The sequence below is a fragment of the Hoplias malabaricus genome, chromosome 8, assembly GCF_029633855.1.
Source record: "Hoplias malabaricus isolate fHopMal1 chromosome 8, fHopMal1.hap1, whole genome shotgun sequence".
In the NCBI taxonomy this organism is placed as follows: Eukaryota; Metazoa; Chordata; class Actinopteri; order Characiformes; family Erythrinidae; genus Hoplias; species Hoplias malabaricus.
Window position 1 is genome coordinate 20,241,586 of NC_089807.1, and position 25,150 is coordinate 20,266,735.

Genomic DNA, 25,150 nt, shown 5'->3' on the forward strand with positions numbered 1-25,150 from the left:
AAATAAACAAAAAATGTATATATTAAAACAAATGTTGTGTGTAAATCTGAAGTTCATTCATTATCTGTAACCGCTAATCCAGTTCAGGGTCGTGGTGGGTCCGGAATCGTTGGGCGTAAGGCAGGAACACACCTTGGAGGGGGCGCCAGTCCTTCACAGGGCAACACACACATACATTCACTCACACACTCACACCTACGAACACTTTGAGTCGCCAATTCACCTACCAGTGTGTGTTTTTGGACCGTGGGAGGAAACCCACGCAGTCATGAGGAGAACACACCACACTCCTCACAGACATTCATCCGGAGGAAACCCACGCAGACACAGGGAGAACACACCACACTCCTCACAGACAGTCACCCGGAGGAAACCCACGCAGACACAGGGAGAACACACCACACTCCTCACAGACATTCATCCGGAGGAAACCCACGCAGACACAGAGAACACACCACACTCCTCACAGACAGTCACCCGGAGGAAACCCACGCAGACACAGGGAGAACACACCACACTCCTCACAGACAATCACCCGGAGGAAACCCACGCGGACACAGAGAACACACCACACTCCTCACGGACAGTCACCCGGAGGTAACCCACGCAGACATGAGGAGAACACACCACACTCCTCACAGACAGTCACCCCGGAGGAAACCCACGCAGACACAGGGAGAACACACCACACTCCTCACAGACAGTCACCCCGGAGGAAACCCACGCAGACACAAGGAGAACACACCACACTCCTCACAGACAGTCACCCGGAGGAAACCCACGCACACACAGGGAGAACACACCACACTCCTCACAGACAGTCACCCGGAGGAAACCCACACAGACATGAGGATAGTACACCACACTCTTCACAGATAGTCACCCAGAGGAAACCCACGCAGACACAGGGAGAACACACCACACTCCTCACAGACGTTCATCCAGAGGAAACCCACGCAGACACAGAGAACACACCACACTCCTCACAGACAGTCACCCGGAGGAAACCCACACAGACATGAGGATAGTACACCACACTCTTCACAGATAGTCACCCAGAGGAAACCCACGCAGACACAGGGAGAACACACCACACTCCTCACAGACGTTCATCCAGAGGAAACCCACGCAGACACAGAGAACACACCACACTCCTCACAGACAGTCACCCGGAGGAAACCCACGCTGACACAGGGAGAACACACCACACTCCTCACGGACAGTCACCTGGAGGAAACCCACGCAGACATGAGGAGAACACACCACACTCCTCACAGACATTCATCCGGAGGAAACCCACGCAGACACAGAGAACACACCACACTCCTCAAAGACATTCACCCGGAGGAAACCCACGCAGACACAGGGAGAACACACCACACTCCTCACAGACAGTCACCCGGAGGAAACCCACGCAGACACAGGGAAAACACACCACACTCCTCACAGACAGTCACCCAGAGGAAACCCACGGAGAGGGTGCGGGACTCGAACCCACAACCTCCAGGTCCCTGGAGGTGTGTGACTGAGACACTACCTGCTGCACCACTGTGCCGCCCTAAATCTGAAGTTTTTTTGTGAACTTAAATGTTTGCTGGAGTGCAAAGCACGCACTTGATAAAGGTTTCTTATGAATTCAAGGCTATTAATATGTAGTTTGTCCAGGCTTTTGCTGAAGTTACAGCTTCTCTTCAGGAAAGGTTTGACACTAAGTGTATCTCATTCTATGGGCAGGTTCTATGGAGATTATATAAGAATTCCATGTAAAGGACACAAGGTACACTTCAAAGTAGTTGAAATAAAAATATATAAGTTTGAAAAAAAAAAATTGAGGTGTCTAGATATAATGTATAATAAATGACATGCTTCAGTACCTGATTCCCCTCACTCACTCATTCACTCACACACACACACTACAAATTCATACCCCCTGCTCTTCTTTATAAACCTTGTATACTGACATTCGTTCACAAGTGTACAGAATCTGACCAACTTTGTCCTTCCTCTTCCACTCACTCTCTCACTCACTCACACTCTCTCTCTCTCTCGCTCTCTCTTCCATTGCTGCACTATGCACAGACACAAGCCATTCTTTCACTCCTGCCACCTCCGTGCCTGTAGCTCACTGGGATACAATAGCTTTATCCTCTGAGCAGCAGGAGTGAGAAGTGTACAATAGAGTCCGGACCAAAGAGCCCTTCCATTGTACTCTCGGATGGCAGGAGATAAGTCCTTTTGCTGTACCAAATAATAGCTTGACTTCCAGTGGGAGAGGTTAAACTTTGCTGTGTGTGTGTGTGTGTGTGTGTGTGTGTTCGTGTTCTTCTCTCTCTTTCTCTCTCTCAGTTCTCTCCTGCTATGGAGTGCCGATGCGGCTGCTGAAAGGCCCTCTGCTGCCTCTTGCTATGTGGCAGAGTTATGCAGGTGGAAATTACCTTCCTTAGATAAGCAATACGACAGCAGCTTCTACCTAATCCACATATTCACAAAGCACTGCTATTAGCCTCATGAAACAGCCTCTCTCGCCCGCTCTCTCTTGCTGAAAAGACTCCTTATTAACAGCAGAGTCAGGGAAGGCTGTGCAGATCTGGAGTCTAACTGGGGCCTTGCTGGGTCTAACTATACATGAGAAGTGCTCATAAACACTCAAAAGGCTGGAGGCAGCTGATCTGCTGGATTCAGTTTAATGTACACAACAACCTGTAGTTCTCATATCTGCTCACAAGCTAGTTCCTGCTCTGCCATTTTCATATGGGATGCTGCTTTCCTCTGCTCCTTGGGTTCCATCTTTTACTTGGGTTTTTTGACTGTATTAATGTGATGTAATTATATTCTATTAAAAGGGAACATTCTGTGAGGTCAGGTACTGAGGTTTGTATACAAGGAACACTTGGTACTGGACATGGCAACCTTAGATTCATATGCAGCTGCTTAAAGTCTTCCTATGCTATTTCATATTCAAGCTTTCTAGGAAGGTCATACAATCTGGGAATGTACAAGTGAACATCTGTTTCTGCTTATCATTAAGTAGCTGAATTCACTTTCAGACGTATTTAGTTTATATGCAGTGAAATACATTTACATTCAGTTGGTGTTCTGCAATTCTGACCACTTTTTTTATGATTAAATGTTTTATTGGGTATTGGGCGAGGAGGTGTTTTTGTCCTCACTTTTTCATGTTGTCAAGTGTTAAATGTTTGTTTAAACGATGTATGATTCAAAACTCAAACCTTCTTCCTCTCTCTTGTCATTGCATGTTTACTGTTGCATAGTAACAAGTAGTAAATATGACAGTTGTTTTGTTCCCAAAAAAAAAAGTATATTAAAGGAACAGTAGGTAAAATTTGGTGTTTTTGCTCCTGGGCTCGCCCTACAGTTTCAGAGTGTAGTTCACTTTTACAGCACTGTCCTGAAATCAATGAAAGCGCAGTTTCTACCTTTCTGAGCCTGGAGTAGCAAAGATAGAGGTTCTATTCTCCCTATTAACCACAGTGAAACATCACAGTGGTTTTGAAGCTGTAATTTTAAGTTAAAAATCTTCTTTAAATGGTTTAAAAATAGCATGTGAGAAGAATTTCTTCATCAATGCATTCGTTATGAGTTCCATCCAGGGACAATTGCTGCAAAAACATATGCATCAGTTTATTCTATTCTTGGGAAAAATATTGTATCCGAAACTACCTGTGAGTTTTGGTTTAGATTTAAAGATGATTTTGATGTTAGTGATTGTGAGGGTTGTGTATTAATAATTATTTTTAAAATAGAAGTTTGAATGAGTTAAAATTATACATTGCACAAAAACATTTTAAACTTATTTGTACATGTAATAATATCTGAGAGCAAAAATTATCTGAGTTAAGTTTACTTTAAATCCTAAATACTGTATCTACTCTGTTGTCTTATTCAGCATCAGTGTATCAGAATTCTCAGAGGAAATATTGCCTCCATTTACATGTTGATGACACATGTTGTAAGAGGTGGTAAGAGTTATTAAGAGCTGAATGCTTTTTCTGAACATTCCTCTTGCAGGCGCTTAGAGCAATTAAGCTATTTGCTGCTTATCTATAATTCGTATCAGAAATAATCTGCAAGGACGTCTCTGGGACTCTATGATAGTATTACTTTTGACTGTCTCTATATCACGCCTAGTGACAGTAAATAAGAACATGTGTAAGTGTGTCTCAGAAAGTGCCCCCTGGACTTAGCTTTTTAAAAGGAAGCCTCTCCTTCATTAGATGCCTGTAGACATGAGTGGAAAAGAATGAGAAAGAGGGGGATGGAGTGGAAAATTTCAAATCGGAGGGTTTTGCATTCTACAAACGCCCCGAGTGGCATATAGACGAGATAACACTTTGTCTTGTTGTGACGCTATGAGATGTAACAAGAAGAGTCAGCCTCAACTGTCGTGTTAGGCCTCTAATGCTTACCCCAACGCTGTTAGGGGCTGTCTGGACTGATACAGCGAGGTAGCAGAGTGTCATATCATGGCAGCATTGTTTAACAAGGCCTGCTGTAAACTCACAGCCCATTTGTGTGTTTGTTTTGCCACTGTTATTCAAGAGCATGTCAAAACTGTGGTGGTTTAAGCAGAAAAGGTTGGAGTGGCATGTTATTCAAGCAACAATTATTGTTAATCATTGTTATTGTTATAAAAAAAAAAAAAACATTGTGCAATGCTCTTTAAAAAGACTTAATACACCTGACCAATATAAAGGTGTCATGTGCAAACTACTTTATAAAGAGTGCACATGAAAGAAGTAAATATGAATAAAGCAGTGCAATGTAGATTGACATCATACATTTTCTTACCTGTTATGCCAAAATAAGATTCAACAAAGGAAGGCTTAAACGGTACAGGGAATAAAGTTTCCAAATAACTTTTCTTAAAATCTCAGCATTTCTTTAATTTGTAGACATAAAAGCACAGAAAAAAATATCACTGGAATTTCCTCCTGACGTCTGCACTGTTTATTAATTCACTGGCTGAATCCACAACTCTACGTGGCATCGTAGTGGTGTAACGGATCACACTCCACGGTTCGGGACGCCAGTGAACCGCAGCCAAGCCAAGTTTATCCTTAACAGCCTTGAACTTTGGTGCCAAAGTTATATATTACAGTAATTATTCCCTATATCTCGACGAAAAGCTGTAGTGAAATCATATACAGACTGAGCAGCGGTGTTTCACGTGAATGAAATATGTGGATAGCCTCGCTAAGGTTTGTAAACACTAAAGTTAAGCCCCGCCCACCCAGCAGATTCTGCACACCCTAACCCTGATTGGAAAATGACTCTAAGCTTCTATGACGAACTGTGCATTACTAAAAGACATAATCGTTAAAATATTTGATGTTACCTGTGTTTGTTGGTCAGTCTTTTTCCAATCAGGGTCAGATTGGCGTGCTCTCACTGACGTAGCAGGGTGTGCAGAATCCACTGAGTGGGCGGGGCTTAACTTCAGTAGCCAATGACTGTCTAGATCCTGACCACCGTCAAAAGCAAGAAACTTCTGGAGGCGAAAGCGAGACAGAGAAACGCAACTGAGAAAAGGCGGAATGAAAGCAAAAACTGAATTTTCAAGAATGTTAGACTCAAAATAGACGATTATATACAGAAATATTCTGGTTACAAACCTGTTTTTATTATGACGGAGTTTTAGGGCCACAGCACTGAACAACAACAACAAAAAAAGAATTCTGAGAATATTCTCTGAATAATTCTGAGAAAAATCTCGGAATAATTGAGTAAAAAAGGTCTGTATAATTCTATGAATATAATCAGAATATGTTTGGGTTATTATTTATTATAATATGTACACAGACAGACTCTCAGTCTGTGCTCCATGAGTGAGTTGTGAATGAAGCAGTCAGTGAAGTGAGCAGAATGATTTATTAAACGCATTCACACGAAATGACAACCCCGTCAGTGCAGCTCCTCACTGCGATGCATAAGGCTTTATTTTATTGTATAAGGCCGAGTCGTAACGCAATGGAGTCTCGTGGGCACCGGAGTTCCATTCCGCTCTGGATCCATCATTTTCGTGATCATTAATTGTATCCTGTGAAACTACATGCCATGGGTTCGTGCACAGATTCAGGGTTTAAATACTAATCACACTGTGGTCCTGATGTGGAAGAGAACTGAGTGTTTATTCCTGAAATCTATACCATAGTATGACTTCAGCTACACACTGCATTCCTCATTTACACTGTATGTCTGCCCCATTATATGTGCAGCAAATTATTCCCAGATTATTCTCAGAATTATTCTGAGGTTTTTCTCAGAATTCAGACTTTATTCTCTGAATCTTTTTTTTTTATTTTTTCAACGCAAAACTCAGTCGTATTTTATAACTCATACACTCACTAATACAACTGAAATAGTATGACAAAGTCCTTTATCGTCTGCCATGGACTCTGGGGGCCAATGGGACTCATTGTATTTGCATGGCTCTGCCCCTTTCACTGTTCTTGTTTGTGGGAGACTATTTAAGAGGTGTTTATATGTGAATGTTCACTGTAATGTTGGGGAATGGGTGTTAACAAAGCAGTTCTCAGCGTGGAGTTATGCCCATTCTGAACTCTTTTTGATGCTAGCTACAGCACTTACTGAAAACTAAAATTACTGTTACATATTTTGCTGGTATGAAAAATGATCCAATCCATGACTGAAAAACTGTGATCTGATCTTTCACCATCACTAAATAGTGTTTCAAAACGCCATTAGTCGGATGTTCATTAGCACAGTACAGGGTGGGCCATTTATATGGATACACCTTAATAAAATGGGAATGGTTGGTGATATAAACATCCTGTTTGTGGCACATTAGTATATGGGAGGCTGTAAACAAAGAGAAACTTGTAAATAACTAAGTTAATAAGTATAAAGTTACATTAAAACCCTTGATTTGTTTTTCTTGTGAAATTCCCTGTAAGTTTGATGTGTCACATGACCCTCTTCCCATTGAAAAAACAAAAGTTGGATCCAAAATGGCCACCCTGGTCACCACCCATCTTAAAAAGTTTCTCCCCTCCCGTATACTAATGTGCCACAAACATGAAGTTAATATCACCAACCATTCCCATTTTATTAAGGTGTATCCATATAAATGGATAACCTGTATAATGTATAATATTGTATACACCCTGTATAATATAGTGCAGTGGTTGCGGCCTTAATAGACGACTCCTTCAGTTCATCAAGTGTACATTGTCCCCTGGCGAACTGAAGTAGCAACACCCACTTTCTTTCATCATAACACAAACTGCTGGCATTTCATAGGTAATATGTCCTAAAATATCCATATAGCTGAGCGTTTTCAGCTCTGCACCAACAGATTATATATGATTTCCACAGAAAGAAACTGGAAGTAGAAGGGGATGCTGGCACAGATGTGGATGAGCCTAATGGGACCGTTGTCCAGTGTTGAGCAGTGGTTAGAAAGGTATATATTGTGCAGCACAGGGCTGAAGAGCAGTGGAACTGTGTTCTCTGGAGTGATAGGGCTCTGTCCAGACATTTTGGGAATGAGTGGTAAGTGGTGTATATGAGTCAAAAGTAATCATCCAACAGTGCAGTCCTACTCCAGATACATTCTGTGACGTTGAATGTATTCTTAGTTTAAACTGAGTTGCTGAGGCTGGTGCTGATTGCAGAGGTTGTTAGGATTATGAGGGTCCTGAGTCAGGGAACAGTTAGACGCTACACTCTCAGCAATCCCTGTCACACGTCAAACGTCCGCCATTTGGCAGCAGTGTAAGTGGTCTGTGTGTGAGAGAAGGGTTTATAAGAAGGCCAAGTAAGTGGAGGTGGATTGGATAAAGGTGTGTGTGTGTGTGTGTGTCACTAAATGGCCTGGCTCTCCCCTGGGGGGAAGCTGGGGGTTTAGAGTGTGTCCGGAGCTGCTGCTTTGTCCGGGGCTTTCACTTTGATTAGGCCCCAGCGAGGTGTGCTCACTTAAGGGCGGAGGAAGAGGAGTCGTACCTGCGCAGGCCACGCTGTTTCCATCGCCACCACTCCACCACCACAAGCCCCCCCCCCCAACCTCTCCCAGTGCTGTTCCCATCACCGCTGCCCCCCCCAACACACTGCCCATGCTGTTCCCATCACTGCCGCTTCCCCCCACACCGCCACTTAATTCCCCTAGAAGTGCCGCACCGGCGCTGTGGCCAACCCGAGGAAGGGTGTCGTAATGCATCTGGATCCGCCATTGCCCCACAGGGATAATGGCCCTGATTGCTCCTGATTCCTCGTCTCCCGCAAAAATACCTCATGTAAAATAAGTGACATTTAAAAGGCATCAAGATGTGAAAAGGGAGGTAGAGCGTGCGTGTGTGTGTGTGTGTGTGTGTGTGAGAGAGAGAGAGAGAGAGAGAGAGAGAGAAGCAAGGGAAGTAGTAATCTTTTCACCTGAATGAGGAAGAGAGAAGGAGGAGGGGACGGCAAAAAAAAGAGGTCCCTTCTTTGGCCGGCGGGGGAGCGACAGAAAAACGATAAGCCCCTGTGTCGTGAGCTGACCCTCGCTGCTAAGCTTTTTAACTTCCTCCTGTCTGTTCGGCTTTTCTTTCTCCCCACAGAGAGAGAGAGAGCTAGAGAGAGAGAGAGTGTGTGCGTGTGTGTAGAGGATGGAGTGTATGGGGGGTGGGGGGGTTGAGCTGTGGCAGTGGGTTGACATTGCTTCTGGGAAGTGCTTGAGTCGGCGTGCTAAAAATCATTTTGGGTTAGATAGAGGCCCCCTGAGCTGGCCCCGGGATATCGGCACGCTCATCTTCGTTTAGAGAGAAAAGCGCCGACGCTGAAGCACAGCCTGCAGGCTTCTTGCCTGTCCAGAGAGAGAGAGAGAGAGAGAGAGAGAGAGTGAGTGAGTGTCAGTCTGCCTGCTGCAGTGGAGGCTACAGCCAGCATATGGTTCTGCTGCAACAGGCTGTGGCCCCACACAAACAGCTTCAGTGCCCAACCACCAAGAGAACTCTGCTCTATGAGTTATTCATAACCACCTCCATTTGCTTTGTAGCTCATATGCTAAGCATGTTGAATGTTTCAATTCTGCTCCATTTTAATTCGCTTTACTCTTCATCTGGTTCAGATGACTCCATCTGAGCCATGTTAACCCTAGCTTACCCTCACTCCATAGCTGACCCATTGTCCTTTTAGAACCTTAATCTGGTCCAAAGGCGTGAGTATTTTCAAATAGGAGGAAGTGAAACCATCTGTAAACAACCGTGTTTTCTCTCATTGTATAGAATAAGTCCCATGCTGCATTTGCTGTTGGATGCACTGTTAAAGTCTCTGTGGGAACACTTTCACAACTCTCTCTTATTTGTTGTTAGCTCAGTCATATTTCCTGTTGGTAGCATCGGTTAGCTCTGTGGTTCCTAAACATTTTCTACAGTGCCCCCTTTCGGAGATAAGGATAGTTTTTGAGCCCACACCAGTTTTATTATTGTAAAAATATTCATAAAATATACTGTAAAAAAATATACAGTGAATTTGATTCACAGGTTGTGTGCCTTGAGCTCAGTGTTTTAAAGAAGCAAACTCTGATATCTAATAAATATGAGGTTTTATTGGCATCTTTTATGTTGGGCTTTGAACTGTGTATTTGGGCTTCCACAATAATGAATCTAATGAAACAACACCTTTCAGGCGATCAGAACAGGGCCGGCTGATCCCGAAGCTCTCTGGTCAGATCCTCTTGGACACCTGTTCGGGGCCTATTCCAGCGATAAGCCCAAATGACCACTACTGGGGGGGAAACAAACTCATGAAAACACATGGATACTTAAGACACGCACACCTCAGAGACTTGGGTGAATCTGTTGATTCTCCTTCAGTCAAAACAATAATCAGATAGCACAGAGGCTAAGACATCCTGATGTATTCAACACCCTTTCTTTTTCATTCTCTCTCTCACTCTCTCTCTCATGTTTTAAGCATCAGGGAGGTTGTGCATGCAGTGGCTCATGAATGCAGTGTTCTCGTGGGTGATAGTCGAGTGTGTTTGCCTTTTGTGGGCAATTTGAAGAGGCCTGTTTTGTTCAGTTTTTTCCCTTGTTGTGCTGATTTTCACTCATAGTGCTTTAGATTGGTGGTGATGGTGGTAGTGGTGGCGGCGGCGGGGTGGAGACCTTATACTCTCTCAACCTCTTTTCCCAGCTCCCTTTAGCCCTCTAAACCTCACTTTCTGCCCGTGAGCATGCTTCCAGTGGCATTACCACCGCTCCTACAGAAAGCCTCATTTGGAACAATTTCTTAATTAACCACATTGTAATCAAACTCAGAACATTTCTTTGTGGAGTGCTGCATTCGGCAGTGTTCTATTACATTTTGACGGCCTGTTAAATTACAAACCTTTTCCATGGAGTGGAATAGCTGTTAAGCACAATAAATAATCACAGTGCTAATTTTCTGCCCAGATTGTGGTGGCGTAACTTGAATATCTGAATCAAACTGAGCAGTGATGAGTAAGGACACAAGGGTAATTTTCGGTACCTTTCAAAAGTACCGATGTGGCATGTTGTCATGGTTACGCTTTAGAAGTAGCCCACCCTCGTCACAAGAGAGAACACCATCCATGAGAAGGGCTTTGGCAATTGATGGTGTGTCCACTGTTCTAACTACTAACGCTTCCTCACCTGAATCCATAAACGCACTCAATTTCCCCCTCTCTCTCTCTCTCTCTCTTTCTCTCTCTCTCTCCCTCCCTCTCTCTCTATCTCTAACACACACACACACACACACACACACACACACAAACATTCACTTACAGGACAAAATGCAGTAAGTGTTCGCATATTATCACCTAATGAGCACTCACTCTTAGCCTAATGCTACGTTGCGCGTTCCTGTACACTGTAGTGTACCGTCTTTGCTAAATTACAGGCAAGTTTAGTTCTTTACAGCAGGCACAATACTGAAAAGTCTGTTAAGAATAGACCTGGTTTCTTTTCATGTTAAAGACACCGCTCTCTCACAAGTTGTGGTCCATGGACCCCAAATCACTTAGAGAGGCACTATATGAATATGTACCTAATTATTATGAGCAGGAATTAACACTGTAATATGGCAGGTACTGAGTCCAGTATATTCATTTAATATTCATAAAGGGTCCAGATGGATCACTGGATGGTTAGACAAAGCCCTTACATTAGGGCTGGGCAATATATCAATATCAATATATATCACAATATAAAATCTTTCAATAACAAAGATATGATTTTTAATATACAATATTTACAGCATCGGTCGCTGACTGATGTTCATTACAGGGCACTGCCATGCCGTCTGTTCATTCCCCTTAATTTTAGTTAATTTGAATATTTTTACATTGGCAAAGCCAACAGGTTTATGTTTGAGGGTGATGCCATGTTTCTTATTTGTTCTTGGCAGGTTTTTTGTGGCTTTTATTTTGTTCGTAGCCATATAAGACTTACATGGTATCTACAAAATTCAAACAAAATATTGTGATATAAATTTTGGCCGAATCGTCCAGCCTTACCTGACATCACACTTACAATAATTATGACCCAATTTTCAGCAACTACCATACTGACCACTGATATATTGTGCACCCCAGAATGAAAACAGAAAAGAGCAGAATCTCCAAAAAACCTTTCTTGCCCCTTTTCCTCTTTTCCCTCTTTTCTCCCAGTACCTCTGTGCCTACACTCTTCCTCCTTTTCCATCCCTATCATTTCTCTCCCTCCATTCCCTCCCTCTCTCTCCTTAATTGTTTATATACATTAACATTCCCCAAATAAAGCATGTTCAGGTGACAGGGCTGTAATTTAGCCTGGGTGAGGAGGCAGCAGTGTGAGGCCAGTAATCTGGGCTTGTCACCGCTATGCTAATCAGCCCGACACGGCCCCGGCGCTCAAGCGGCCGCTCCAGCCTCTGATACGGCTATTAACGCAGAGGAGCCTCGCAATGAAGAGTGGGGCGGAGATTCGCTCTGAAAATGCGACTCCATACTCCCGCCTCTCGCCTCGCATCCGCACCCTAATCCAAAAAAGAAAAAAGTTGTTTACCCAGATAGAAGCAGGGTTTTTCTGCTCGGCATGCGGTGCTCCTCACCCACGTTTTTGTAAAAACACACAGTGCTGGAAAACACACACCCCTTCCACTGCCATTTTGGAGAGGAGCGGGAGGCAGTCAGTGCTGTCTCTGGATGTGAAAACTGAAGCGTTTGGTGGCTTTTTGCTTGAGCTGATTGGTTTTCTCCTGGGTTCTAGTGTAATCTGTTGAAGTTTAGTTAGATTTCTTACACACCCAGCTCATTTTGGAGAATTTGTACAGATTAAAGTCATTCTTCAGTGGTCAGTTATAGCTTTAAAACCCAAATCTGTTCTTCAAAATGACAGATTTTCCCAGAAAAAGTTCCCTTATGCATTAAAAGTAGTTTGGATGTAAAAGCGCCACCCAACAATCTGATGGGATTGGTTCTTAGGTTTATGATGCAAGAAATCCTGGCTGTCTGAAACTGAGTCTGCAGGAACACTGCAGTTTTTAAAGAGAAAATGCTTACCCTTTATGATGCTTAGGTCTTCAGTAGCATATAAATGACACATAGACATGGACACATTAATGTGGTTAAACACCTGATTTTCACTGGAGGTTTTCTTTAACCAAGGGCCAAGGGCCAGAAGTCATGATGCGCTGAAATAAACTTGTATGTGAAGCGAAAACACAGCGGATGAAACATTAAAACATACCATAATATCTAGTAACACAGCTTATTATTATTATAAAGTATATTGAAATGAAAAGCTTGTCAATGGACAGACAGCTTCGGCTCTCTTACAATTTTCACTCTGCCTGTCATTTGACAATTTGAGAATCTACAGCTATTTAAATTCATAGATGATTATGCTGTATTTTTTAATGCTGCGTATCAAGTGTAGAGTCAGACCTGTAGTGGCCTGAGAGTGATAACAGGCAGTTTCGCATGTTGTTATGTAAGCATATATGGCAGTTGAAAATGTGATGAACACTTCCTCAGTCTTGCATTACCCTAGCAACTCAGTAACTATACACTGGTGACATAAAAGCAGCACATCAAGCACCTTAAATTGCCTTCTAAGCAAAGCAGTAACTTCTTCTACGTTACTGCTGCTTAACATCTCCAAATTCTTTCAGACCCGTAGTCTTGAGCTGTCTTGGTGGCAGCCTTGGCCTAATGGTAAGAGGACCAGGCTTGGTACTGGAAGGTTGACGGTTTGATTCTCACAGCCGGCAGGAACATCCATGGCTGAAGTGCTCTTGAACAAGGCACTGAACCCCAAAACGCTCTCCGGGCGCTAGGGATGGCTGCCCCCTACTGGGTGTGTGTTCATAGCCCCTAGTGCACTAGAGTGTGTGTGTGTGTGTGTGTGTGTTCACTGCCACAGATGGTTTAAATGTGGAAGACACATTTTGTTGTACATTGTACAATGACAAATAATTGCACATTATAATGTTATTATATTATAATAATAATAATATTTTATTTAAAAAAAAATTTTTTTCCTTCTCCTTCCCCCATCTCTCAGAGGTTAAACTTGTGTTCTATTTATTCGCTAGTTCTGGTGGTCTGTTATTAGCAAATCTATTTTAGCTTTTTTGTTCTTTATTTTGGCAGATGTAATATTCTCAGAAATATCTCCTGAAGGGGCTTTCAAGTGGTGTAGTAATATAAGCATTTCCTTTCTTCAATAGATCACTGGCTTGATCCCAAGTGATGCCTGAGCCATCTCAGGCCAGGAATCCTAAAGAACCAAAATTGGTCTTGTTCCGTGGGTGGGTAGAATGGGAAAGGGTCTCCATCATGCCATCCCTCACACAAACACAGGGCTAGGCAGCTCGGGGGTCTGTTGGCTGATGTTGCTGGGCTGGGTAGTTGGCGTTGTTGAGAGACCTAACAGTTGCAAGTAAACTAACATGTTATTATAACTGATTTTTATTATAATTTTTTTTTTAATGAGGTTGTTGTATATTTTTGATCCAGAAGACCCCGTTTACTCCACTGGTTTACCTGACTGATGCTAATACAATGTGGTGAGGGCTTCCACAGAATAAATAACAGCAGCTTGGTTTGTATGTGTGCTTGAGAGAAAGAGAATAAAATGATGAACAGAACCATATAGACCTAGTATATACTGTTGTAAAATACTGTATGATTATCCACAGCTTTGCTAATATAATGAATATAATGTGTGACTGTGTGTATGTGGGTGTACTTGCACACAGTTGCCCCCCCCCCCCAAGCAGGATCCATGTTGTCCTCTCGGAGGTGCCGCTCCATGGCACTTGTTATCTGTTCGCCTGTGTGAGTGTGAGAGTGTGTGTCCAGTAATCCTGAGTGGGAGTAAAGTAGCGGTGTGAGGGAGCAGATTGGCAGTTGATCATGCTGAAATGCGCTCTTATCCATTATTGGATCAGAAATGGAGGAGGCTTAAGAATTATCGGAGGCTGGCGTTAATGTGGAGATCATCTGGAGAAAGCTCGAGGCCGCCTGGCAGCTTGCACACACATAACTCACACACACCGCACTTATGGCTTCTCTCACTTTCTTCTCTCCGGCTGGAGACTTCCCCCCTGTCATACTGTGGTGAACTGATCCACGTGTCATTTTTTTTTGGCCGTTCTACAAGGAGGACATCTGACAGAAATGGTAGCTACTCTGTCGTGTATAAGCTTGTGTTCGTTGTTGTTGTTGGACCTTGTGTTCATAATCACTGCTCTTTGGCCAGATTATCACATTCTTCATTTAACCTCAGCCTTGCAGTGTTTATTCCTGCAAATCTGGAATAAGAAAATCAGGTCAGGTGTCTTTGAAACAGTTTTATATGGTTGGAAGTTGTTTTAATCTTCTTATTATCGCTTCAGGGTTTATTTCCCCCATTCTTCACACAGCTATGAAAACAATTCAATTCCATATGGTTAACATTTACAGGGCTGCCATTTTAAGAGAGAGAGAAAAGTGTGTGTGTGTGTGTGTGTGTGTGTGTGTGTGTGTGTGTGTGTGTGTGAGTGCAGTGCAGTGCAGTGCAGCTGCTGCTGGACTCATCCCGGCTCATGTGATTAGTGTCCGGCGCTGGTGTCAGGATTAGCCAGCCGCTGCACTTTCCCAAAGTTCAGCAGGTCAAGAGTTCACTCAGCCTGGAGCGCTAAGTCTGATGGAGGAAGAAGATTATGTGTTCACTCTCTTCAGTGCGAAACTCATACATACCTCACAAACATAAACCTATAGGGGTTAACCTTGGGGTCCAGTTTTCAAATAATCCTCCAAACCCAGTTCCCAGTTGGAATCAGTTTGAGCAGAACTCTCACTCACTTACTCTCTCTCTGTCTCTATCTCTCTCTATCTCTGTTTCTGTCTCTGTCTCTGTCTCTCTCTCTCTCTCTCTATATATATATATATGTCTCTGTCTGTCTGTCTCTCTCTCACTCACTCACTCTGTCTGTCTGTCTCTCTCTCTCTCTCTCTCTCTCTCTCTCTCTCTCTCTCTCTCTCTCACTTTTCCACATTTATTTCTAATTGCCTGTTTGTGTGTATTTAGTCGTCTAGGTTTTATTTTCATCATTCAAAATAATATTGGATAACACTGGGATTACTCAAGTTTTCACCAAATTACACAATGTCAGTTCACTCAAACGGAATTGTTATCCCTCTTGTGTATGGTTTAAATCTAAGATGTTTTTATATGGTGCAAATGGGGCAGAAAGCTTTGGTCTAATATTTTGGGCTACTTAAACATTTAAGGCTGTGGGGGTAAAAATTAATGAGGATTTCAGTGTTAACCAAAAATCTCTTAGAACAGGGGCATCCAAAAAAATCTGCAAAGAGCTTTTGTGGTGCGGTATTCCAGGTTTATTTCACTCAGACAGGTCAAACCACACCAAATTCCTCTTCAATTTATCTCTTTGACCAAACTATTCTTTGAAACTTCTCTTCTTTAGCTGAAATGCAACCACACTCGCCCATGCTGCTGATCTGTTGAGAATATACAGATAAAGTATGTTATATAACTAACAGCATGATGATATAATTACATTTATATATAGCTACATAAATGAATAAATATCTTCAAAAGTGACATCATTTCTTTTGGAAAGCCCTCATGATGGGCTTAAGTTCTCTGACTAAACTGAGAATAGCTGCTTTGTGAAACCCCTCTATTGAATAATGTCTGCTTTCTTCAGGCAAGTCATTAAGAACACATTTACAATGGCAGCCTGGCATTACAGTGGTCTGTGTCTTATTCAACATTGTGATTTGGGTTTTTGGGTTACTGATGCAATGCCAATGCTGAGTATTGTTCTAAGCGTGTGTTAGCTAACAGCTCAAAGCAAAGCTCAGAAGTGTCTGAGGGTGTGTGTATTAGTTACATGATCAGTTTTAAGTCCATTGTGTACCTGGAAGTCTGAGTTATTACTGACCAGCTTTAGCTGCTCAGGGCAGAAAATAGTTATTTTTTCACCCTCTGTCTGAGAATGAGCATGATCCATGACCTGCAAGTGTGTGTGTGTGTGTGTGTGTGTGTGTGTGTGTGTGTGTGTGAGAGTGCTTAAACTCTCACTTGTGTATGGGACAGTTTGAGTTCAGCAGTTGGGACATTATGCAGTAGAAGGTTTTCTTCAGAGACAGAGGGAAGCATGGAGAGATAAAGGAGGATAAAGGAGGGATAGAACAGGATGGAGGTAGAGAGTACTACCGAGATTTGAACAGCTCTATTTCTCATCTGGTAATTGAAGGTGAGAAGTGATTGCATTATCCGCAGGAAGGAGAGTAATCTGCTATCGCCTCATGAGCTCCTCATTTCCTCGAGTGCAGCTCAACCCCTGACCCAAGCAAAACACACACACACACACACACATCAATATTAAGTCAGCAAAGTACATAAACCTAACATTATACAGTAGAGGCGAACTTTTATTTTAAACTATATTGCCCTATAAAAAATTGTACTAACATGTGTATGAGTTGTGTCTGACTTTCTAGTTCATTTATTAATATCAGTACTGGTGCTGATACTGATCCAGAATAAGAATCTGTGTATTACATCTTTTCAGATATCTGAGTGAGAAATAAATAATACCCAATGATACAATGCTTTTGTTATTGCTGGTAGTACTGAACATATTAGGCATGAGGTTGAGTATTTGAATAACTTTTTTTTTTTTGTAAATTAGGGCAATATATAATATACTCATTTAATTTAAGCTTTATAGCTGAACTAAAAGAAAACACATGTCCTATATGGTTCTACAATTCAAAAAGCACCTTGACAGAGGCTCCTGTTCAGCAAAGAAATACAGAAAACAAGCTAGCGTCGGTTATCAGCTCCATGATGCTCAGTGCACACCTCAACCTGGAGCCCTCAGAAAGAATGTTTTCTGGTGCAGAACTCTTCCTCTGCTGGCTACTGGTATTAAATGTAACCTTCACTATCAATGAAAAAACACTTTTCATTAAATTCTGAAGATGTTTCGTCACCATTTGTATACAGCTAAGTGTCTTGGTCTGGATTTCTAGATGGTCTGGAAATAGACCTCCAAACATTGAAAAGCATTACCGAGATGAGGATATTGCTCTATTCCTGCTCCATAGGTTGGTATTATTGATTTTTTTTATATTGTAGATGGAACTGATTCTAAATTCAGCAGCGGACTAACAGCTGTGAATAAACAACTCAAGTTACAAATGTGTTTTTGTCGTAATTCAAACGGTGAATAAAAACCTTTTTTTTTTTTTCAGTTTCAGCTACGTACAAACAACAATCGAACAATCGGTTTTCTCCTCAAACATACTGTTCCACTTTAAAAGATGTGGAGCTTCTGAATGTAAACAAACAAGAGAACAGCGTTGCCCCACCATTGTAGATGTTCCCTTTAACTCATTAATATTGAGAGAAATTGATAAAATTTGAATGAAATACCCAACCCTAGATGTATTACGTATACAATTTCATTAAACCTTATTCTGTGCAAATATATATTTTTTAAATCCTTTTTTTTAAAGGAGAAACCAAAATTCACCATCTATCCTGCTAAATAAGTGCCTTTTTCCCCTCTAACAGTTATGTTATTTAGGTCCTCCAGCCACAGATGATGCACAGCTGGCTCACCACTGCACTACAGACCAAGCTTTTACGGGCTCAACCTTCTGGGAACACTGGAGAGATTATGATGACATAACCAGTGACCAATCTTAGCTGTTAGGCTAGTTGCTAAGACTTTTAAGTTTCTTCTTGCTTTTTGTGACCTCTAAGTGTCATGAGCATGTGACTCTTTTTTTTAGCGGCTCCCTTGTTAATACCTTTTTCTGATAAACCTTATGGTGGCCTCTCAATATGTCATACAGCTGATCAGTCCTGCGGGCTGCAGAATTTGTGGAGAATAGCAAGCAGGCCCTGCCTATTTAATGGCAGAGGCATATGTTGACGTTTTATCAATAGGCATTATTAAATCTTGCTTGGGTGAGTTAATCTTGGGTTGATGCTGCAGAGAGGTTGAGAGAGACAGGCATTAACAGGCCCGTGTGAAAGGCAGGTCATAAGCTGCTTATTATATCGACTCTCACTCTCTCGCTCTCTCTCTCTCTCTCTCATACACACTCACACACACATGCACACACATTTATGTCTGCACAATTCTTGATTAAATGAGAAATCTTGATTTTTTTATTAATTTTTTTTTAAATCACTTACATTTTAGACCACTATTGTTGCTCACAAACATAAAAAACAAATAAAAAGTGCTCACATGAGATTATATAAAGCTAACAAAGCTATAAATAAATCGCATTTTAAAGTTTATTTTGAATGAGTATTTTGAAGTAATACATTTGTAAAAGTAGTGAGCTTTCCAAACAGGCCAAGGGGAATGCCGCTGCTCTGCTCCTCCTCTGTTATCCTTACACAGTGATACACACTTCTAATATATTTCGTATATGCCAAGCTTTTTTGTGTGTAATACTTCCTTTAGGGCTGTATCTGTACATTTGGCTGTTCCTTGGCTTTAGACTAAAGTTCAACTGTCGTTAGTCTCCTTTACTCTCTCTGAATATACAATATTAACCATAGCTATTTGGATTTTTGGAACCAATATTATTGTGTGGCATCACCTACACTGATTGTGGTCATGTGGAATTGGAATTGGAGTCGGCCCCAAAACGTCTGGAATCAAACAGTCTATAAGCAGCCACGTCTTCATTTGCGTACGCGTAGAAGCAGACAAAACACACTGCATGCGTTAAGACTGAGCCAATAAATGTGGGTGCAGAGGGAGAATGAATGTGTGTGTGTGTGTGTGTGTGCGTGCGTGTGCTCATGTCAGACTCTCTCCAGCTCTCCGATATATCCTTGCAGAAGTGATGTCATATGCAGGCGTGTGTAAACCCTCGTGCGTCCCCAAACACACACAGACAGCAGCTCAGCGCCTCGTCACAGCGACGGCTCTGGGGCCGAACTTTATTGAAATGAGTATTTATCTCTTCTGCTGCCAGAGTGTGTGTGTGTGTGTGTGTGTGTGTGTGTGTGTTTCAGAGACAAAAGCAGCGTTATGGCTCTTGCTGGAGCTAGCAGAAGGAGCAGAGGCTGACAGTGGGTGATAAGACCACCAGCCTGCTCCTTCTGATAATCACTCGCTGGACCCCCACTCTCCCCACACACACAGCTTACACAGCTCTAAGTAGCCAGAATGCAGTGTGTGTGTGTGTGTGTGTGTGCATATAGAGATAGACACAGGGAGTGCTGTGGAGCTGTATTACAGGCTCAGTGCAGTCTCTGTAGAACAGAGAGGATGAACACAGCAGCGTGTGTAAGAGAGAGAGAGCAGCGAGTGGTGCTTTTTGTCTTTCTCCAGTCAGCAGGACACTCCCAAACTGTCCAGTGTTCTTAACCCCTTGAACCCTTTGGTTATTATTAGACCAGTTCTGGTGTGTTGTGTCTTCTGATGTTAGGTTTTGTCTGTGTCAAATGTTGGTTTGGGTTTAAAAACCTCAGGCATTGTCCGACATCAGTTTGTAGATAGAGACTGATATGAATACTTACTGACACCAATCCCATGTTTGCTATTTGTCGCTTTCACCCTGTTCTTCAATGGTCAGGACAAGCACAGACTGTTATTATTTGGTTTGTAGATTACTCAATGCTTCAGTGGCACAGGCATGGTGGCGGTTCCTTGGTATGTGTTGTGCTGGTATGGGTGGATCAGACACAGCAGTGCTTTTAAATCCCTCAGTGTCACTGCCGGGCTGAGAATTACCCACCAACCAAAAATATCCAGCCCGTGGGCAGCGTCCTGTGTCCACTGATGAAGGTGTAGAGGACGACCTACACAAACGCAGTGCACAAGAGATGAGCTACTCTCTCTGGATTTACATCTACAAGGTGGACCCATGAGGTGGGTGTGTCTTACAGAGTGGGCAGTGAGTGAGTAATGAGAATGACACACCAATGGGTGAGGTTTTAAACCCAATCCAAATTGTTATCTGAACTACAGTCTGTATTTGTAGAGCAACAAATTGCTCTTGTATGAATAGTGGAGATGAGAGAATGGACATTGAGTGCAGAAACAATGTTTGACCAGTGTCCATCAGTGGACAATATTTCTGTTAATTAATTCACCTACTTAAAAGTGCACTCATCACTGACAGTTGCATATCCAGCTTATATAATATTTTTGCAAAGCAATAGTTAATAGAATTGGACACTCTTCACTTTGCCTAATGCCAGGTGTGGGCTTCCCAGAGGAGTAGAGAGTATAAAAATATAAGACTTATATATATACACACACACCATCTAATCAACTTGTCTGTTTTCTCATTTAGGTGTTTGGCCTTCTGAAGAGGTGATGGCCTACTACTGTCTGAAGGAGCGTCAAATGTTTACGTGAGTCTCTCTCTCTCTCGCTCGCTCTCTCTGTCTTTCTCTTTCCCTGTTCCTCCCACCCCCTGTCTCCCTTTGCCCTCCCTCCCCTCGAGCTCAGGCCATTTGACAGAGATGCAAGGGGCACTTTTTGATTTGCACTCAAGGCAGTACACGAGCCTTTGATTTCCTGTTTTTACATTCAAGAGGCAGAGGAGGGGAAGAGAGGCTTATCGATCACACAGCCACAAGCTGAAGGTCAACTGGGCATACAGAGACGCAGCACAGGGCGCTGAGCCCATGGGCCGTTCTCTCTCTCTCTCTCTCTCTCTCTGTGTGTGTGTGTGTGTGTGTGTGTGTGTGGTCTTTATGCACCTGCCACTATACATGCACCAATGTTTGAAGCATCTCTAAATATTAAAAAAACCTTCCAAAGCTCTTGATCTCTCCCTGGTGCTTGCCTTCACTTTTACCTCTTCTTTATTTGTTATTTTCCCCCAATTTTTTCATTGTGTGTGTGTGTGGGGTGGGTGTTAGCATGTCTCTGTGTCATCCAGGACTTTTGCCCTGGCGCTATCTGTCGGAGCTGTTATCAAGCACTCCCCATAAAGAGAAAGTAGCGCCAGGATGAAGGAGAGGAGAAGAGAGAGACAGAGAGGCAGGGAGGCAATTTATGGCAAGCTCCCATCTTACCACTTGAGTCCTGCAGTTTCTGCCTCTCTCTCTCTCTCTCTCTCTCTCTCTCTCTCCTCCTCTCTTCTCTGTCTATAGTAGCCCACTGTACAGCCAAATAGCTACCTGTCACTGGGCCTTTGTCCCTGCTGAAGCTCATGCTAACAGCTTTGTGCACATTAATTTTTAATTGCACTCCTCGCAACAATCGGCCCTTCATCCCCTTTTCAGAGTCTGCCTCTCTGGAAGCTTATATGTTACGCACTTAATACACACAGCACCCGCACTGTCTAATTTCAGTAGGCGACAAAGTTAGCAGCAACACTCCGTGTGTGTGCCTGTGTGTGTGGAAATCTGTAAATGGCAGATCCAATAAAGGGATCTGAGTACAGTTTGGTTCAGTGATGTTAAGAAAATGGCCTCTAACCTTCATTTTTCTTGTAGATTATTTTCTCGGTGAAGAGATGGTGTTTAAGACTGAAACATGTACATAAACCCTGTTCTGATTCGCTGCATGGGCAGAGCTTGCTGTGAGCTTAATAGATACTTAGTAGTTTAATAGACAGCTTTGTTTCCTTGGATGGCCAGTATCAACTATGGAGTAGGCAGTGTGTTTATGTAAATTAATGTTTTAAGTGGGGGAAAAAAAACCAATATATTTGTGTGCAGTTATATGTACTGTGCATACATTTCCATGTTTGTGTTAGCAAGGCAAGCCCATAGGCCTGCACTCTACACACTGCAAAGAACACCATGGGGGATCCCTCTAACTCTAAGTTAATTTCCCTGCTACGCCTCAAATCCACCTATTCCAGCAGGAAAAAGGACAATGTCACTTCCTCCTAAGAGAATGAGAGAGAGAGAGAGAGAGACAGAGAGAAAGAGAGAGAGATTTGAAATCAATGAGCCCAGTGGAATTGCGTTCCAATCAATGGCTCTCCCCTACAGAGACAAGGTATGCACAGTTAATTAGAGTTATTGTACAGACTCGACACTCATGTGGTTCCTCTCTCTCTCTCTCTCTCTCTCTCTCTCTCTCTCTCTCACACACACTTACACTCTTACAGGGGTTCCTCTGTGTGTGAGCTGGGCGGAGGGATGACATGTCTTGCTGGGCTCATGGTAAGTCAAAGATACTCTCACATCACATACACAAAACACAATCACAGGCAAATGGGCAATTTCAGCATGGATACCCAAACACAGGCATATTGTAAGCAACACGGGCATATTTCCGCTCCGGTGACTGTGGACCAATGGGCCAACTCCGCATGAGCATTCTTACACACAAGTATGCACATGCATGCACTCGCATGCGCCCGTGCACGCACGCACACACACTTTCTCCCTCTCTCACTCTCACTCACTCACACACATGTCTTGAGGGCCGGTGTCTCATGAGTGGTGGTCTATGGGCTGCGCTCCAGATGGACAAGCTGTAGAGCTGATCGATCTTCTGCTGCGTTTTCATAAGACCTGCCCTCCTTTATCTCCTTCACTCAATACCTCTGTGTTGTGACATTGCAAAGCACCACTGCAAAACCTCCTCTCCTCCCCCGAATCCATCCATTCTGCTTCCTTCTCATCCATCCCTCATTTCCTATGAATTATTCCTGACCGTGTGTCCTATTCTTCAACCCATTTCTTTTTTTTCTCATCTACATTCTATGCATGTTGTTACTCTTCTCTTCTCCATATCCTGTGGGTATGTCATGTTGGCAGTGCCACTCTTCTTCCTCTCGGGTGGCTGCTTTAATGCCCTCAGGTCAGGAGCCATGTGTCCAGCTGTTGTTGCAGGCTCTTTTGACTTGGTATGGCTCTTCGGGGCAAAAGCGAGAGAACAAAACACACCGGGGAGACAGATGGATGCAGCGTTTAACATCAATCCCAGCAGTCTGTTAACATCAATTGTTTCTGTCACTCCATCTCACATTCCATCTCTCGCTAAAATATAACAAAGCTGAAACTGTTTTTGTGTCATTTTGTGTGCTTTGAATTTATTACAAACCTTCTGTAAGCTATTGATTTGGAATACAAATAATAACACACCCATGCTAGATGCAAACTCATACATTTTGAAGTGATTTTGCGTGAAAGAGAGTCTAACAAAAACTACTACTCTTATATAACATCAGCTATTCAAACTCTAGGATACTCTTTCCAGGACGGCTTAACAACCGTGTTTGATGAACCTTCTTTTCTTTGTTTTTGTGTAGTCTTCTGTATGTCATACATTTTAATTGCCATAATTCAAAATGAACAAGACCTGGCAACATCCATAAAAACAAATGTAAATAGAACCAAATGGGTGTTTCTGCAGCGTAAAAGGGGTTAACAGCTTTGACTCTCTGCTCTGCCGATCACATGTCACCAATACCTGAGTCTACATGAGTGTCCATGTACATGCTGTTCCCTTACGTAGAGGGCTGGGTTTTTACATCATGCATAGATTACTAGCGGGAGCAACCAATAGGTGAAGAATTAGAAGTATTATTATGTACGCAATTGGTGCATCTTGTAGAGTTGTTGTAGTCAGTGGCACTTAAATAATCATAGGATAAATTAAGACGTTCTCAAACAATAATACATATATAACAACACAAAGTGCAGTATATAGACTTGCTTGGACATGCCACTTACATTTTTGTAAAAACAAAACAAAACAAAAAAAAACCACCCACTCCCCTTACATATACTCACACACGTACACACACCTATTCCCCGAGCCCACCTCTGCCCACACTTCCTCTTCAAAACAACGGCAACACACACCCCTCCGATAAAGACCACTCGAATGAAAAGATGGTGCGAGAGAAAGAAAGAAAGGGGGAAAAAACAGGGTAACAAAAGGCGGGGGAATAAGTGTGAGCACAGAAAAGCGGAGGCAGCGCAGTACAAAGTTATATGAAGGGCATCAGGCAGGCCTGGCGAGCCGAGTGCGGAGTGACAGCGGAGCGCGATGGCCCCGCCTGATAAACGCAGCGCTGCAAATGAAAGGCTCTGTGCTCGCCATCATCCCCTGTCACAATGCAATTACCCAACAGAGTGATAGCAAGATAGAGGGCTCCCAGCCACCGGGAATGATAAAAGTATTGACTGATTTGATTGAATGATTAAAATAATGCAGACGTAAAATGAAAAAACAGGCCGAGAGACAGAAGGGGAGGGATGAGAAAGAGAGTGAGAGAGAGAAAAAGAAATGGGTGTGGGTGAGTGGGAGAGAGAGGGTGGTCTGTATGGAGTGGGGTTTTAAAATTCCACGAGGTGAGTGTGTGTGTGTTTCTGTATAAGGCAATGTTTTGTTTTTTGTTTGTGTTTTCATCTCTTTCTCTCCCTTCTTTTCTCTCAGATTGCGGTTTGTGCTGATGTGAAGGAAGTGCTGCTATCTGATGGGAATGAGAAGGCCATCCAAAGTATCCTGTTTTATGCCCAGCAAATTGTGTGTATGTGTGTGTGTGTGTGTGTGTGTGTGTACGTACAATGGTGTTGGTGTGTTTCAATTTTCTGATATCACCTGTTCAAAACCACAACAATGGCAGTGTTTTCACACACTTTGTATTTGAGTGTATTGTTTAGGTGCGAGAAGTTAGATATTAAGTCAAGCACTCCACACCCCTCACATGCTCTACACT

The 25,150-nt window shown here is 42.8% G+C and overlaps 1 protein-coding gene across 1 annotated transcript in view; it reads left to right on the forward strand.

Annotated features, from left to right (window-relative positions):
• camkmt (calmodulin-lysine N-methyltransferase) overlaps positions 1-25,150 on the forward strand; it is a 128,588-nt gene that overhangs the window by 71,646 nt on the left and 31,792 nt on the right. Inside the window, exons 4-6 of the mRNA XM_066679063.1 lie at positions 20,810-20,870; positions 22,586-22,640; positions 24,868-24,931. Of these exons, the coding sequence (XP_066535160.1) occupies positions 20,810-20,870; positions 22,586-22,640; positions 24,868-24,931 (180 nt within the window). The remainder of the gene's footprint in view (positions 1-20,809; positions 20,871-22,585; positions 22,641-24,867; positions 24,932-25,150) is intronic.